The sequence below is a fragment of the Oncorhynchus mykiss genome, chromosome 1 (genome assembly GCF_013265735.2).
Source record: "Oncorhynchus mykiss isolate Arlee chromosome 1, USDA_OmykA_1.1, whole genome shotgun sequence".
Classification (NCBI taxonomy): Eukaryota; Metazoa; Chordata; class Actinopteri; order Salmoniformes; family Salmonidae; genus Oncorhynchus; species Oncorhynchus mykiss.
Genome location: NC_048565.1, coordinates 16,824,912 through 16,843,241, shown reverse-complemented (window position 1 = coordinate 16,843,241; position 18,330 = coordinate 16,824,912). Strand labels below are relative to the sequence as shown.

The 18,330-nt window shown below is 41.4% G+C and overlaps 2 protein-coding genes across 6 annotated transcripts in view; one reads left to right on the top strand and one right to left on the bottom strand.

The window, feature by feature from the left end:
* Positions 1-5,107, top strand: part of LOC110492105 (homer protein homolog 3) — a 33,858-nt gene extending 28,751 nt beyond the window's left edge. For all 3 annotated transcript variants that reach the window (XM_021566330.2, XM_021566250.2, XM_021566167.2), the window contains 2 exons: positions 2,186-2,266; positions 2,471-5,107. In XM_021566330.2, the coding sequence (XP_021422005.2) occupies positions 2,186-2,266; positions 2,471-2,656 (267 nt within the window). In that variant the 3' untranslated portion in view covers positions 2,657-5,107. The remainder of the gene's footprint in view (positions 1-2,185; positions 2,267-2,470) is intronic.
* A 10,595-nt stretch (positions 5,108-15,702) lies between these two features.
* On the bottom strand, positions 15,703-17,222 carry LOC100135798 (ubiquitin). 3 transcript variants are annotated; one of them, XM_021603690.2, is made up of 5 exons: positions 17,169-17,222; positions 16,613-16,724; positions 16,388-16,474; positions 16,164-16,266; positions 15,703-15,860 (listed from the first exon to the last, which is right to left on the bottom strand). In XM_021603690.2, the coding sequence occupies exons 2-5, from the start codon at positions 16,713-16,715 to the stop codon at positions 15,767-15,769; spliced, it is 387 nt and encodes a 128-aa protein (XP_021459365.1). In that variant the 5' UTR covers positions 16,716-16,724; positions 17,169-17,222; the 3' UTR covers positions 15,703-15,766.
* Positions 17,223-18,330: the final 1,108 nt, after the last annotated feature.

Here is an 18,330-nt window from a genome sequence, read left to right as displayed (position 1 = left end):
TATTCTTCAAACTCTGTCAAGTTGGTTGTTGATCGTTGCTAGATAACAATTTAAGTCTTTCCATAGATTTACAAGCTAATTTAAGTCAAAACTGTAACTAGGCTACTCAAGAACAGTTTAGATTTGGCCTTTTGTTTTAAGTTACTGTCCTGCTGAAAGGTGAATTTGTCTCCCAGTGTCTGTTGGAAAGCAGACTGAACCAGGAATTTCCTAAGATTTTGCCTATGTTCAGCTCTATTTCATTTATTTTATCCTAAAAAAAATCCCCTCGTCCTTGCTGATGACAAGCATACCCATAACATGATGCAGCCACCACTATGCTTGAAAATATGAAGAATGGTACTCAGTAATGTGTTGGATTTGCCCCAAACATAATGCTTTTTATTCAGGAAAAAAAGTTCATCTCTTTGACACATTCTTTGCAATATTACTTATGTGCCTTGTTGCAAACAGGATGCATGTTTTGGAATATTTGTACTCTGTACAGGCTTCCTTCTTTTCACTCTGTCATTTAGGTTAGTATTGTGGAGTAACTACCATGCTGTTAATCCATTAGCAAGTTTCTCTTATCACAGCCATTAAACTCTGTAGCTGTTAAAGAATTACTATGCGCCTCATGGTGAAATCCCTGAGTGTTTTCCTTCCTCTCCGACAACTAAGTTAGGAATGACGCCTGTATCTTTGTATTGACTGGGTGTATTGATACACCATCCAAAGCCTAATTAATAATTTCACCCTGCTTAAAGGGATATGTAGTGTCTAGTATTTTTTTTTTTACCCATCTACCAATATGTGCCCTTCTTTGCAAGGCATTGGAAAGCCTCCCTGGTTTATTCAACATACTTTTGGCCATGTAGTGAATGTGGACACCATCAAATTAGTGGATTTGGGCTATTTCAGCCACACATGTTGCTGGCAGGTGTATAAAATCAAGCACACCGCCATGCAATCTCCATAGACAAACATTGGCATTAGAATGGCCTTACTGAAGAGCTCATTGACTTTCAACGTGGCACCGTCATAGGATGCCACCTTTACAACAAGTCAAATTTCTGCCCTGTAAGAGCTGCACCGGTCAACTGTAAGTGCTGTTATTGTGGAGTGGAAACATCTAGGAGCAACAAAGACTCACCCGGAAAGTGGTAAAGCATACAAGCTCACAGAACGGGATCCCAGAGTGCTGAAGCGCATAGCGTGTAAAAAATTGTCTGTCCTCGGTTGCAACACTCACTACTGCATTCCAAACTGCCTCTGTTTGTCGGGAGCTTCATGAAATGGGTTTCCATTGCTGAGCAGCTGCACACAAGTCTAAGATCACCATGCGCGATGCCAAGCGTCGGCTGGAGTGGTGCCAAGCTTGCCGCCATTGGACTCTGGAGCAGTGGAGACGCGTTTTCTAGAGTGATGAATCACGCTTCATTCTCGACGATTCTGTGCTTCCAATTTTGTGGCAAATGTTTGTGGAAGGCCCTTTTATGTTTCAGCATGACAATGCCCCCATGCCCGAAGCGAGGTCCATACAGAAATAGTTTGTCGAGATCGGTGTGGAAGAACATGACACAACAAACTTTTGAAAAAGTCAAGGTGGTTGAATACTTTCTGAAGGCACGGTATCTAAATGGATCCGTTTCCTTGTGGCATTGTAGTGCTCTCTCAAACCTTCACATTCTTTTACAATCTAAACAAGCAAAACTTCAGCAAGGATGACTCATACAAGGTCACTTTGTACTGGAGCCCATGAGGGAAATTTCAGTAACAGCAAGATGTCCCAAAGTTTGACAAAATCTTCCAGGCTACACAAGAGATGATTTGACATCTCTTTTTAAAAAAGGAATAAATATGTGGATAAAAATGTTTATGATTCGATAGAGTTCAGAGAAAACATATATTTAGATGTTTATTTTTTGTCACACACTGACCAGATAGGTGCAGTGAAAGGTGTTGTTTTACAGGGGCAGCCATAGTATTACAGCACCCCTGGAGCAAACTAGGGTTAAGTGCATCGGCAGATTTTTCACCTTGTTGGCTTGGGTATTTGAACCAGCTATCTTTCGGTTACTGGCCTAACGCTCTAACCACTACAGTCCTTTGTGGACCCCAGGAAGAGTAGCTGCTGCTTTCAACAGCTAATGGGTATCCTAATAAAAAACCAAAGGATTACTGTATTTGTGGTTTCTTTTTTTAGATAATCCACAATCTACATAGCAGGAAATCAGATATCCACGAGTTGGAGAAAGAGAGAGAAGAGGCTGTTCAGAGACTTCATGTGAGTTTGGGGAATTGGGTTAGAACATGCATGTTTGGCTTCTGTACACTAGTGAATACTGAACACCAGTGATTATCAACTGCTTTAAGGGCTCTGTGAGAGTTTTCAAAGGGTATGCAACAAAGCAGGGTGGGCAATTGATATGACATTGACCATTTTAACATGAATTGATCTGTAGTCCTCTGTCACTTGTGGACCTTCTAGGATCTGGAGACCCGAAACGCAGAACTGGAGCAACGGGTGGAGAGCGCCGAGCAGACTCTAGCTTCCACTCTGGAGGAGCGGAAACAGGGGCAGAGTGAGGTTCAGCGGGTCGTCGACGTCCTTGGGGTCAAGATATACGACCTGAATGACCTGCGACAGAGCTTGGCCAAGCTCATCAGCAAATAGCGCACCACAATGACAGATGTTTTGGGGGCGATGGACAAGGAAGGAAAATTTAAGCTCTTTCAGAACAATGTTTTCTTATTAAGCACATAACTGCAGTGAATGAGAGTAGCACCTTGACTTCACCTGTTGCAGCTGTACATAAGAATCAGTTATATTGTTAGGTGGGAGGCTGGGAGCATAATCCACAGGGTCTGTTTTTCTATTTAAACATTCTTCTGTTGACCTTTACACCATTTTCATGTAAATGTAGTTAGGTTATGATTCTGTCAACCTCCTTTTATAGAGGGTCTTAAACTTCAAACGTAGTTGAATTGAATCTGGGGTTGCGCTTAAAAATGTAGGTGCCTAATTATTGTTTACATTTGTCAATATGATGAATAAGTTAACTTCTATTTTCTTATGTATTGTATTACATCAACAGTTGCCATAATAATGATTTGGTGATCCTACAGAGACGTTACTGCAGAATGATGAGCTGCAGAGGGCTTATCACCAAAACTGCATGAACTCAGCAAATAACCTTGCCAAGTACAGTAATGTGAGTTATGCGCATTATCCAATGTGCAATCGTTTACAAATAGATTTATTAAAAGCACAAGTAGTGTTATTAGTAAATATGCCCTGTACTTGATTCAATACATATAGCTAACTTGGTATCTGAACTTTCACTGATGCACACCAAGTGATTTTCTTCTGACCTCGACTTTGAGGCATTTTTTCTTGGTATTAAGTACAAATAAGGTTAAATCAGTGTTGAATTAGCAATACTATTTTTTGACAAGTACTCTGTAGGTTATGTAGCATCACCAAAGCATATTTTTGTTAATTTATACAAACTTCAATTGTATTCTGTTGAACAGTGTGGTTTCTCATTTTGCTTCAAATGCACATTGACTACCTAGAAGTGTTACTGACTATCAATTTTAATCCAACAATTGATGTGAGGATAATCGGAAAGTTTCACCTGCTCTGTGTACGTCATGATGCCTATATTCTTCGTTTTTGTAACATGGTCGTTTTACTAGCCCATCTCTGACCTTCTGGAGAAAACAGTGGCCCTCCCAAAAATGTTAACAATACAAAATGCAGTACCAAAGATGCACTTACTTTTCTTACCCACGTAGCACACTCGTTCTGTACTGACTGGACTGCACGATAAGATAATGAAAAAATAACTTGAATTGTCTATGGAATTTTTCTGTCATTAAAATTGAGAGTAGGATCTCTTATCCTTATCCTCTTCATATTCACAAGTTTTAAGCCCTGTTTTCCATAGGCAACGGGGCTAGCTCGAATTGCGTTTCCACTGCCTCCAGAAATTCGAAATGATGCCATGTTGCTAGGTAGCCAATATATGACTGTGCAGCTGGCTTCGCTAATGTTGCTAGCTTCAGCAATATGTTAAATTATTTAATTAATGCTCACCATGCTGTAACTAACGTTACACCATACTCCTCTTGCCAGTGCCAGCCAGACTCTGCCTTGTATTTAGCTTGCTAACGCTAGCTAGCTAAATGGTTCGTGTCATCGCTAGCATAACAGGCTAACGTTACCTAGCTGAATTCCTACCTCGCTTACAATGGCATTGGCAATTAGCTAGCTAGCAAACCAGACGACAGGTTTGATAGAATGTAGCTTTAAATACGACCTGGCCAGCTAAAGTTTCTAGCTAGCTTGTTTCAACTCTGATTTGCTAGCTAGCGTTTGAGGGCTGATTGTTCTCATGAAAGTTGATTGTGTAGTGCAAAACATTTATGAAGGATCCAGATATGGTGGTAATTCGTATCATGTCTGACTACTGCAGTACTGCTTTTCCATGTGCTAGCTAACAGGAACAATCCCAGACTAGCTAAACTTGGTGTCAGCATCCAGCAGTGATCAAACTGGTGGTTGCATAGTAATGGGTTCAGCCTGAATTCTATTCGGGCTGGCACCAGTTGTGGAACTGGGCTGCGCTAGCCCGAGTTTCCCTCGACTCAGCTGGAATTTGAGAATTGCATTCAAGCCAGATCGAATTTGGCCCTAATTTTAAGTGCCAGTGGAAATGGGGCTTTTTTGACCACCACCAATACCTAAAATACCTCAGCAAACTGATTTCTTAATTCATCCAGTGTTTGAGCGTGTTCAAATACTGTAAAAAATTATCACCCCCCCCCCCCCCCCACACACACACACACACACACCTATGAAGTAATCATAAAACATTATTGGATGGGTGAAATGTGGTGTATATTTGTTGTATTTTCCTGTAATTTCACAAGGGAGTAAAGTAATCATTTTTCCAGTATTAAAACAGGGCCTTACTAATCACACTGAACAACACACTTGCCTGATTTGACCTTACTTTCAGCATAGGAGGAACCCATGTTTATAATATTGAAAATGGAAGTTATTGTATGTGTAACTAAAATCTTTGTGTACAGTTCAACATTAAACGTTTGCAAAAATTTGGTTATTTTTCAATGCTATGTATTTGATTAATTGTAGTAGCCAATTAACAATGAACTACAGATATCTTGAGAAAATAATCGACTGACACCAGTGCTTGACTTGGGCATGCGCTCACCGGAGCTGAGAACCGGCACCTAAATGTTCTTCTGCTAGAACTCCTGCACCTCCTATAGAATATTAGCTCAAAAGTATTGTGGAGCTCCTGCACCTAAATATAAGCAGCACCAGCACCCAAAATGAGTACCAGAACCTATTTCAGTCCAAGTCAAACACCGACTGCCACATCAGTCATTTAACAGATTTGTTTTTTATGAATTCCCCTTAGCTTAGGGGTCTGAATATTTGACTTGCCAGTAATTTGGGAGAGATGTTCCATTTAGTTTTGAACAAGAGCCCTGTTTTTCAATCTCTAATAAAAAATCCTGTCTACTGCACTCAAGATCATCAAGCACAAGAGCATTGTGCTTTTGTCAGCTTGTTGGTTTCCTTTGCATGAATTGTTCCATGCAAGTATGTATGCGAGTCACCTTGATTTGTCAATCTTTTTGGAGCTGTCCATGCTCTGATGAAGGACTGAATTTTGAATAAACAAAAAGTTTCTCTAGTCAACATCAATTCAACAGACTGTCCCAAGAAAACATTTAGTGCTAGATTTAATCAGATTGACATTAGCATAGCTTTGTCAACTATTTGTTTTATAACAAAACCAAGATGGAAACGACAGGCTGTGGTCTAATGGGAACAGATTCTAGTTTGGGGAACAGACAACTGTATTGAGAACATTTGCAGAATGTCGGCCAAAATCCATCTTCCATCTTCTCCCACTGCCTGCCAGTGAGCTTCCTCTCTGGTGAGTGGAAACTAAGCGGATACGTCACGTTTAAACATCCAGTGAAATATTTGTAAAATAAAATACTTTTTTTAATGGTGAATGCTTTCTTACAAATAAGTGTTAAAGTATTTACTAAAATAAATTGAAGTAAAAAATAAATAATTAAAGAGCAACAAGAATATAATGGAGGGGGGCAATGCAAATAGTCTGTGTAGCCATTTGATTAGCTGAGTCTTATGGCTTGGAGGTAGAAGCCGTTTAGACCTAGACTTGGCACTCTGGTACCGCTTGCCATGCGATAGCAGAGAGAACAATCTATGACTAGGGTGGCTGGAATCTTTGGCAATATTTAGGGCCTTCCTCTGACACCACCTGGTTTATGGGTCCTGGATGGCAGGAAGCTTGGCCCCAGTTATGTACTACCCTCTGTAGTGTATTGTGGTTGGAGGCTGAGCAGTTGCCATACCAGGAGGAGATGCAACCATGCTCTCGATGGTGCAGCTGTACTTTTTGAGGATCTGAGGACCCATGCCAAATCTTTTCATTTTCCCAAGGGGGAGTAAGCTTTATCGTGCCCTCTTCATGACTGTCTTGATGTGTTTGGACCATGATAGTTCCTTAGTGATGTGGACCCCAAGGAACTTGAAGCTCTTAACCTGCTCCACTACAGCCCTGTCGATAAGAATGGGGGCGTGCTCGGTCCTCCTTTTCCTGTAGTCCACAATCATCTCCTTTGTCTTGATCAAGTTGAGGGAGAGGTTGTTATCCCGGCACAACACTGCCAGGTCTCTGACCTCCTCCCTATAGGCTGTCTCATCGTTGTCGGTGATCACTGTTGTGTCGTCGGCAAACTTAATGATGGTGTTGGAGTCATGCTTGGCCATGCAGTCATGAAGGTGACTGTGCACGCACCCCTGAGTGGCCCCCGTGTTGAGGATCAGCGTGGCAGATGTGTTGTTATCTACCCTTACCACCTGGGGGAGGTCCATCAGGAAGTCCAGGATCCAGGTGCTTAGTCACAGGGTATTTAGCTTAGTGATGAGCTATGGTGTTAAATGCTGAGCTGTAGTTAATGAATAGCATTCTCACATACAGTGCCTTGCGAAAGTATTCGGCCCCCTTGAACTTTGCGACCTTTTGCCACATTTCAGGCTTCAAACATAAAGATATAAAACTGTATTTTTTTGTGAAGAATCAACAACAAGTGGGACACAATCATGAAGTGGAACGACATTTATTGGATATTTCAAACTTTTTTAACAAATCAAAAACTGAAAAATTGGGCGAGCAAAATTATTCAGCCCCCTTAAGTTAATACTTTGTAGCGCCACCTTTTGCTGCGATTACAGCTGTAAGTCGCTTGGGGTATGTCTCTATCAGTTTTGCACATCGAGATACTGAATTTTTTTCCCATTCCTCCTTGCAAAACAGCTCGAGCTCAGTGAGGTTGGATGGAGAGCATTTGTGAACAGCAGTTTTCAGTTCTTTCCACAGATTCTCGATTGGATTCAGGTCTGGACTTTGACTTGGCCATTCTAACACCTGGATATGTTTATTTTTGAACCATTCCATTGTAGACCAGACTCCATCAGGTTTTCATCCAGAATGGTCCTGTATTTGGCTCCATCCATCTTCCCATCAATTTTAACCATCTTCCCTGTCCCTGCTGAAGAAAAGCAGGCCCAAACCATGATGCTGCCACCACCATGTTTGACAGTGGGGATGGTGTGTTCAGCTGTGTTGCTTTTACGCCAAACATAACGTTTTGCATTGTTGCCAAAAAGTTCAATTTTGGTTTCATCTGACCAGAGCACCTTCTTCCACATGTTTGGTGTGTCTCCCAGGTGGCTTGTGGCAAACTTTTAAACAACACTTTTTATGGATATCTTTAAGAAATGGCTTTCTTCTTGCCACTCTTCCATAAAGGCCAGATTTGTGCAATATACGACTGATTGTTGTCCTATGGACAGAGTCTCCCACCTCAGCTGTAGATCTCTGCAGTTCATCCAGAGTGATCATGGGCCTCTTGGCTGCATCTCTGATCAGTCTTCTCCTTGTATGAGCTGAAAGTTTAGAGGGACGGCCAGGTCTTGGTAGATTTGCAGTGGTCTGATACTCCTTCCATTTCAATATTATCGCTTGCACAGTGCTCCTTGGGATGTTTAAAGCTTGGGAAATCTTTTTGTATCCAAATCCGGCTTTAAACTTCACAACAGTATCTCGGACCTGCCTGGTGTGTTCCTTGTTCTTCATGATGCTCTCTGCGCTTTTAACGGACCTCTGAGACTATCACAGTGCAGGTGCATTTATACGGAGACTTGATTACACACAGGTTGATTGTATTTATCATCATTAGTCATTTAGGTCAACATTGGATCATTCAGAGATCCTCACTGAACTTCTGGAGAGAGTTTGCTGCACTGAAAGTAAAGGGGCTGAATAATTTTGCACGCCCAATTTTTCAGTTTTTGATTTGTTAAAAATGTTTGAAATATCCAATAAATGTCGTTCCACTTCATGATTGTGTCCCACTTGTTGTTGATTCTTCACAAAAAAATACAGTTTTATATCTTTATGTTTGAAGCCTGAAATGTGGCAAAAGGTCGCAAAGTTCAAGGGGGCCGATTACTTTCGCAAGGCACTGTAGGTATTCCTTTTGTCCAGGATGGAAAGGGCAGTGTGGAGTGCAATAGAGATTGCATAAGCTTCTGATCTTTTGAGGCGGTAATGGTGTTGTGAGCCATGACCAGCCTTTCAAAAGCACTTCCTGGCTCCAGATGTGAGTGCTACAGGTCAGTAGTCATTTAGGCAGGTTACTCTGGTGTTCTTAGGCACAGAGCCTATGGTGGTTTTCTCGAAACATGTTGGTATTACAGACTCGTCAGGGACAGGTTGAAAATGTCAGTGAAGACACTTGCCAGTTGGTCAACGCATGCTCGGAGTACACGTCCTGGTAATCCGTCTGACCCTGCGGCCTTGTGAATGTTGACCTGTTTAAAGGTCTTACTCACATTGGCTACGGAGACAGTGATCACACAGTTGTCCAGAACAGCTGATGCTCTCATGCATGCTTCAGTGTTGCTTTCCTCGAAGCGGGCATAGAAGTAATTTAGCTCATCTGGTATGCTCGTGATAGTGGGCAGCTCGTGGCAGTGCTTCCCTTTGTAGTCCGTAATAGTTTGCAAGCCCTGCCACATCCAACAAGGGTAGGAGCCGGTGTGGTACGATTCAATCTTAGTCCTGTATTGACGCTTTGCCTGTTTGATGGTTCGTCGGACGGCATAGCGGGATTTCATATAAGCTTCCGGGTTAGAGTCCCACTCCTTGAAAGCGGCAGCTCTACCCTTTAGCTCAGTGCAGATGTTGCCTGTACTCCATGGCTTTTGGTTTGAGTATGTACAGTGCCTTGCGAAAGTATTCGGCCCCCTTGAACTTTGCGACCTTTTGCCACATTTCAGGCTTCAAACATAAAGATATAAAACTGTATTTTTTTGTGAAGAATCAACAACAAGTGGGACACAATCATGAAGTGGAACGACATTTATTGGATATTTCAAACTTTTTTAACAAATCAAAAACTGAAAAATTGGGCGTGCAAAATTATTCAGCCCCTTTACTTTCAGTGCAGCAAACTCTCTCCAGAAGTTCAGTGAGGATCTCTGAATGATCCAATGTTGACCTAAATGACTAATGATGATAAATACAATCCACCTGTGTGTAATCAAGTCTCCGTATGAATGCACCTGCACTGTGATAGTCTCAGAGGTCCGTTAAAAGCGCAGAGAGCATCATGAAGAACAAGGAACACACCAGGCAGGTCCGAGATACTGTTGTGAAGTTTAAAGCCGGATTTGGATACAAAAAGATTTCCCAAGCTTTAAACATCCCAAGGAGCACTGTGCAAGCGATAATATTGAAATGGAAGGAGTATCAGACCACTGCAAATCTACCAAGACCTGGCCGTCCCTCTAAACTTTCAGCTCATACAAGGAGAAGACTGATCAGAGATGCAGCCAAGAGGCCCATGATCACTCTGGATGAACTGCAGAGATCTACAGCTGAGGTGGGAGACTCTGTCCATAGGACAACAATCAGTCGTATATTGCACAAATCTGGCCTTTATGGAAGAGTGGCAAGAAGAAAGCCATTCCTTAAAGATATCCATAAAAAGTGTTGTTTAAAGTTTGCCACAAGCCACCTGGGAGACACACCAAACATGTGGAAGAAGGTGCTCTGGTCAGATGAAACCAAAATTGAACTTTTTGGCAACAATGCAAAACGTTATGTTTGGCGTAAAAGCAACACAGCTGAACACACCATCCCCACTGTCAAACATGGTGGTGGCAGCATCATGGTTTGGGCCTGCTTTTCTTCAGCAGGGACAGGGAAGATGGTTAAAATTGATGGGAAGATGGATGGAGCCAAATACAGGACCATTCTGGAAGAAAACCTGATGGAGTCTGCAAAAGACCTGAGACTAGGACGGAGATTTGTCTTCCAACAAGACAATGATCCAAAACATAAAGCAAAATCTACAATGGAATGGTTCAAAAATGAACATATCCAGGTGTTAGAATGGCCAAGTCAAAGTCCAGACCTGAATTCAATCGAGAATCTGTGGAAAGAACTGAAAACTGCTGTTCACAAATGCTCTCCATCCAACCTCACTGAGCTCGAGCTGTTTTGCAAGGAGGAACGGGAAAAAATGTCAGTCTCTCGATGTGCAAAACTGATAGAGACTTACAGCTGTAATCGCAGCAAAAGGTGGCGCTACAAAGTATTAACTTAAGGGGGCTGAATAATTTTGCACGCCAAATTTTTCAGTTTTTGATTGGTTAAAAAAGTTTGAAATATCCAATAAATGTCGTTCCACTTCATGATTGTGTCCCACTTGTTGTTGATTCTTCACAAAAAAATACAGTTTTATATCTTTATGTTTGAAGCCTGAAATGTGGCAAAAGGTCGCAAAGTTCAAGGGGGCCGAATACTTTCGCAAGGCACTGTATGTACAGTCACTGTTGGGACGACGTCATCGATGCACTTATTGATGAAGCCAGTGACTGATGTGGTGTACTTCTCAATGCAATCAGAAGAATCCCGGAACATTTTCCAGTCTGTGCTAGCAAAACAGTCCAGTAGCTTAGCATCTGCATCATCTGACCACTTCCGTATTGAGCAAGTCACTGGTACTACCTGCTTTAGTTTTTGCTTGTAAACAGGAATCAGGAATATAGAGTTATGGTCAGATTTGCCAAATGGAGGGTGAGGGGGAGCTTTGTACACGTCTCTGTGTGTGGAGTAAAGGTGGTCGAGAGATTTTTTTCCCATCTGGTTGCACATGTAACAGGCTGGTAGAAATTGAGTAAAACGGATTTAAGTTTCCCTGCATTAAAGTCACCGGCCACTAGGAGTGCCTCCTCTGGAGCATTTTCTTGTTTGATTTGGCCTTATATAGGTCGTTGAGTGCCGTCTTAGTGCCAGTATTGGGTTTGTGGTGGTTAATAGACAGCTACGAAAAATATAGATTTAAACTCTCATGGTAAATAGTGTGCTCTTCAGCTAATCATGAGATACTCTACCTCAGGCGAGTAAAACCTTGAGACTTCCTTAATATTATATTTCGTGCACCAGCTGTTATTTACAAATGGACACAGACCGCCACCCCAGGCACCGAAAACCAAGCCAGCTGTATGTTATCCATGTCATCCATCCACGACTCGTTGAATCCTAAGTTATTACAGTTTTTAATGTCCCGTTGGTAGGATAGTCTTGATTGGAGCCCATCCGTCTTATTATCCAATGATTGCACTTTGGCTAATAGGACTGACGGTAGAGGTGGATTATGCACTCGCCATCGGATCCTTACAAGGCATCCCGACCTACGAAGGGGCGTATACTTAGGCTACCGAATTTAAGACTTGCCTAAAGAAAGAAAAAAAGGTGCACGAACAGCCAAAAACCCCTGCCAAAGTCCAAATAGTAAATTTCATCATAATATACCTCCGAACCGTTTTGACTGCCAATTTATGCTTGCTACGGCAGGTTTGACACGGGGGCTTGCGCAGGCCAAATCAAGCTCTGTACCACATCGCTGTGCACCTCCCAAATTTTGTAAAAATGTGGTGGGCTCCGTATGGCTCCGCATTGACATGATTGGTTGACGCTAGGTGGGGTCAGGAGATCCTGTATAAACACATACTCACTTCCTTGACAACAGCTCTGCGAAGCACAAGAAGTATGAATGCTCTGACTTCTGCAGAGACCGCATCGCATTAAATGCTGTACAGCCACCGAATTGATGACGAAATGAACATGTATTGGGGTTAACATCCATACAAGCATTATACTCAGATTTTTACCTCAACATAGGCTATTGTTTGTGTATTTTGCACTAAGTTTGAGCTGTTCTTGCCATAATATGGACTTGGTCTTTTGGTCAAATAGGGATATCTTCTGTATAGCACCCCTACCTTGTCACAACACAACTGATTTGCTCAAACACATTAAGAAGGAAATAAATAACACAAATTAACTTTTAACAAGGCACATCTGTTAATTGAAATGCATTCCAGGTGACTATCTCATGAAGCTGGATGAGATTTCCTTGATGACAGCTTTGCACACTCTTGGCAAAGGGTGGCTACTTTGAAAAATATAAAATATAAAAGCTTAGGGATGGTCAGTCCTTGCATCCATATCTCTGTTTATTAATCTGAGAGTGATTACATTTCTCCAGGCCCATCCCTCAGCTTTTTACCAAAACAGAGGCGAGGTGTCCGTTTTGTTATTGTTTCATCTGTAGATTTGCCCTTTAAACATCTGCATATTATCAAGATATCAAAGTGTCAACAACAAAAATGTAAACAATAGGCCTATAGCAAATCCAGCATATGGTATTATTTTTCACATGTAAATAGCACTTCAGTAGTACTCAAAGCATGCCATTCCATAATCGCAGCATTTATTTTTCAACTCTAATCAATGACACCAATCAGTCGTCCATGACAACAAAATCATAAACAGCGGGCAAATTGTTTTTATTTCACCTTTATTCAACCAGGTAGGCCAGTTGAGAACAAGTTCTCATTTACTACTGCAACCTGGCCAAGATAGAGCAAAGCAGTGCGACACAAACAACAGAGTTACACATGGGATAAACAAACGTACATTTGTCAACACAATAGAAAAGTCTATATTGCATGTGCAAATCTAATAAATCATTTATGCTCAGGTTAAACGGCATGGTAGCCTAGTAACCGGAAGGTTGCATGTTCAAACCCCCGAGCTGACAAGGTACAAATCTGTCCTTCTGCTCCTGAACAGGTAGTTAACCCACTGTTCCTAGGCCGTCATTGAAAATAAGAATTTGTTCTTAACTGAATTGCCTAGTTAAATAGAGGTGTAAAAAAAACCAATTTGGCTAATCTATATTTCCAAGTCCTATAGCATATTGGAATGACTGAAATGACTAAAGCAGGTTTTTAATGTGTAGTAGAAAGCGATTTGTTAGAAGAAGCCTACATAACCAACCCATAAAATAAAATGTTACCTCCATATATGGCTATGTCAACTTTAACATTGATTTATCCAGAAATAGATGCTCAATTGGTAACATACATTTGTGTCTTCTAATGCCTATTAAGGGGTTAAGTAACAATGTAATCAGATTACGTTACTGAGTTTGGGTAATCCAAATGTTAAGTTACTGGTGACAATTTTGGCCAGGTAACTAGGAACTAACAGATTACATTTAGAAAGTAACCTACCCAACCCTGCAGGTGTGGCATATTAAGAAGCTGATTAAACAGCATGATCATTACACAGTTGAACCCTGTGCTGGGGACATTAAAAGGCCACTCTAAAATGTGCAGTTTTGTCACATAACACAATGCCACAGATGTCTCAAGTTTGGAGGGAGCATGCAAAAGGCATGCTGACTGCAGGAATGTCCACCAGAGCTGTTGCCAGAGAAGTTAATGTTAATTTCTCTACCATAAGCCGCCACCAACGTTGTTTTAGTGAATTTGGCAGTATGTCCAAACAGCCTCACAACTACAAACCACGTGTAACCACGCCAGCCCAGGACCTCCATAACAAGCTTGTTCACCAGTGGGATCGTCTGAGACCAGCCACCCGATAAAACTGTCGGTCTGCACAACCTGTCAGATACTGACTCAGGGAAGCTCATCTGCGTGCTTGTCGTCCTCACCAGGGTCTTGACTGGACTGCAGTTCGGCATTGTAACCGACATCAGTGGGCAAATGCTCACCTTCAATGGCCACTGTCACGCTGGAGAAGTGTGTGTCCTTCACGGATGAATCCCGGTTTCAACTGCTAGAAATTTGCTGATGTATATCAACATTGTGAACAGAGTGACCGACCCATGGTGGAGGTGGGGTTCTGGTATGGGCAGCCATAAGCTACTGACAACAAACAAAATTGCATTTTATCGATGGCAATATAAATGCACAGGGATACCGTGACTTGATCCTGAGGCCCATTGTTGTTCCATTCATCCGCAGCCATTCATCCGCACACAATTCCTGGAAGCTGAAAATGTCCGTTCTTCCACGGCCTGTCACTCATTGAGCATGTTTGGCATGCTCTGGACCGATTTATACGACATCATGTTCCAGTTCCCGCCAAAGAGGAGTGGGACAACATTCCACTGGCCACAACAGCCTGATCAACTATGCAAAAGATGTCACGTTGCATGGGGCAAATGGTGGTTACACCAGATACTGACTGGCTTTCTGATCCATGGCCTTTTCATTTTAGTATCTGTATTCCCAGTCATGTGAAATCTATAGATTAGGGCCTAATGAGCATTTCAACTGACTGATTTCCTTATGAACTGTAACTCTTTTAAAATGGTACTTTTGACTACTCGATTTCTGTATGCTACCAGTTTATACAAATGGGAGTTAACATTTAGCACTGTCTAAATCTGAAAAGGACAACTTTTAAATGGTTTGCAGTGATTTTAGTAACCAAATTCTGGGCGTTACATGACAAATATCAGATTTGAATGTGCACCAATCCAGCATCCTATCCCACTGTGCTTCCATTGATTTCTTTACCACATCTATCCCAATCTCTTCCTAGGAGTTCACTTATTTTAAGTGCCTACACAAAGCATCACAAATATGTTATTTATGAACTTGTTCCGATAGCCTTTTGTCACGTAAGTGATGTACCGCTCCCACCTACAGTCAACCATTGTCAATGCTGAGCTATATGGGGCCTTACATATTGTTACAAAATTGGGGAGGCGCACTGCGATGCAGAATGAAGCTCGATTTGGCCTCCAAGCTCTTCACACCCTCCCTCCGGACTGCATTACTGGATCAAGTATAAAGTGGCTTTTATGTCACTGAAATCCACAAGCTAGTGTTACCTTATTGCAGACCCTGCCATTGGATGCAACAAAACCAGGCCTGACTATATCCAGCAAAATCACATGCAGCTGCATTTCAAGTTCAAACACTCAAATTAGACTGATGCATGTTCATTTTGATCAAGGGATTTATGCCTATCAGTGTTCTGACATCGACAGAGCCTACACTATCTAGTGCCATTTAACTTCTTACGCAGTAAGGATAAAAGGAGTAGTTTGTGACACACAAGAGGAGCTGCTCAGTTACACCTCAAACATCTGCAACGTAGATGCTGTTTAATGCTCAATCTGATTGAATCCAGGCCCTAATTTTAAATTGTTTTTAAAACAATTTTGGATTATCAAGACAAATAAGGCAAGCCAAAGTACATTTTGGTATGTTTATTTAACAGTTGTGCTTATGTTCCACAAAAAGCACCAAGCCAACTGTCTACTTCAGCTTCTTCTTGGGGCGCAGGTTGTTTGTGTGTCCACACTTCTTCTTGCGGCAGTTGACAGCACGAGGATGGAGGCGAGCGTAGCACCTGCAACACAAGTTCAGAACTGTGCAAAATGTATAGCCAAGACTGGTCCAGTGGTCTAAGCCACTGCCCTAGCGCACTTTCATTCCTCGCTAGCCGGTCTACTAAAAATAGTTTTCCTTTGTACACAGCAACATTACTGCAGTTGCTCTGAAAGATGTTGCATTTGTCACCTCAATCGCAAATGTGGATGAATGTTTTTTTTTTACTGTAAAAGGGAAACTTAAGTGTAAAGATATGCTTTGACCTTAATTATAAAAACAGTTCATTACCACCATTAATGCAACTGTACTTAGCTCTACTTACTTGCGGCAGATCATTTTGTCACAGTTGTACTTCTGGGCCAGCTGTCTCAAAGATGGCTCGATAATGCCTCCACGAAGACGCAGCACAAGATGAAGGGTGGACTCTGGATGGGAACATTATCATAGTGGATAGATGCAAAGTTCACAGGTATGTTTTCACACAGGGCTGATGCTTAACTAATGAGCAGCATTACATGCGCCCACTGTCAACTCGTAATCGCCTACCTTTCTGGATGTTGTAGTCTGACAAGGTGCGACCATCCTCAAGTTGTTTGCCAGCGAAGATCAGACGCTGTTGATCAGGTGGAATGCCTGAGAATAAAAAGCATATTGATTTAATGAAATCACTACAGCACAAACCTAGTATCAGTGCAAAAGCAACCTACCCTAAGTATTTAAAACAGCCCATTTTGTCATACTATATTACGGATCAAATGAAACTTAGAACACCTTCCTTATCCTGGATCTTGGCCTTGACATTTTCAATAGTATCGCTGGGCTCAACCTCAAGGGTGATTGTTTTCCCCGTCAACGTCTTCACGAAGATCTGCATGTTGGCAGGCTGTTGGGATAAAATATGGTGCGAGTTGATGGCAGTAGCTAGATACAGATCTACTTAGCATACTAGTTAGCTAGCCAAGTCAGCCAATCCCCGGCACATCTAAATAAAAAAAATAAGCTCATTAAGTATTAGAAGAATAGTTAGCTATCCCTTTGGCATTTAGAATGAGCGGCCAAAAATCTTGCTAACTTACTAGCTAACGTTAGCTGTGGCAAGCTAACTAACTAGCCAACAGCTGCGGTCAAGCGGGTGCTTCTTTGCCACATGCTGGAGCTCGTTATATTTCAATACTCATACTTAGACTTTACACGTCTCACATATGACAACCAAATGGATATTTAGACAGTTATTTAGCGGAGGGACACTGGTGTATTTCTATTACGCAATAAATGCGTCTTGTAGTCAATTTCACAAAAATTGTTACGGACAAATATATACACCCACCCGGCCGATGGCTGAGCCTTAACGAAAAGAGACTGTACAAGGCGGAAGTTATATTACATCATATCCTGCATCACTTTTTTCTTGCACAAATCTGTTTCATCAATCCTGACTCTACTAACAGTTGCAAAATGTGGGCAAAATTAGATGTAAGATTATAGAAAGTTGCAATATACTACTTACTGTATTTACTAAATTGTACTCAAACGAACACAATCGATCACTAACTTGGACCAGGTGTTTAGATAATTAAATTTTACTGCCACCTGCTGGTGTGACTCAGTGAACTGTTCTGATGAGGTCATTTCTATTACCATACCTGTCTCAGGTGTGCATTATTTTAGAATGTATTTATAAGAACAATCTATCGTCAATGTCTGTTTTGTATCTTTTCTGCTAGAAATACTGCCAGTGATAGCATATGGCTAAATGCATGAATGTATCAGTGGAGGTAGAAATGGGGAGGACAGGTTCACTGTAATGGCTGAAAATATGCCACAGTGAAACATTAACACCATTAAAGGTTCTCCCCCAGCAAATATTTGCTTGTGATTTTGGCACCATGGTGATAAGTTTAAAAACAAAATCTTACTAATTGCATGCATTGCCATGCAAACAGTGTTTATATGTGAACGTGAGACATGGCAAATTGATATTGTTAGATTATCCACCATAATGCTAAATTATGCATAAAAGACACTTGATGCAGGGACACGTGCAGCTACCACTATTCAGGTGATGTTCTTCACTTTGGAATGGGTAAGTCACTCTCATTGCCTAATTAAAGCTTCACTTTGCTATAGACAAATAAACACATAGTAGCAGGTAACGAACATTCTAATTCCTGTTCATTGTTATTTCTGTTCATTCAGATCTTAATTTCATTCTTAAATAACAGAAAATGTTACATTTGTCACTCAGGGCTGTCATAATGCATGTACAGTGATAGGTGAATAGGTCATGTCAAGGTATGTATGTGATTGGCTACATAGGACAGATATTCATATTATCCACACAAAAAAAGTTTATAGAATAGATAGAATGATAAAGAAAATAATTGGGAATTTTGCTCTCAGTTCTCATTGTATTGTGACATCTTTATAACTTGTGCTATCTTGGTTTCCATGGTGAGACCACTGCATTTTCTTTCCACAGTTCTAAAAAA

Bases quoted from the DNA above. Each gene is read 5' to 3' on its own strand.
- LOC100135798 (XM_021603690.2), bottom strand. From the start codon at position 16,715: ATGCAGATCTTCGTGAAGACGTTGACGGGGAAAACAATCACCCTTGAG. The intron at 16,475-16,612 runs GTGTTCTAAGTT...TTTTATTCTCAG, and splicing joins CAAGATCCAGGATAAGGAAG to GCATTCCACCTGATCAACAG. The intron at 15,861-16,163 runs GTAAGTAGAGCT...CTTGTGTTGCAG, and splicing joins GACAAAATGATCTGCCGCAA to GTGCTACGCTCGCCTCCATC.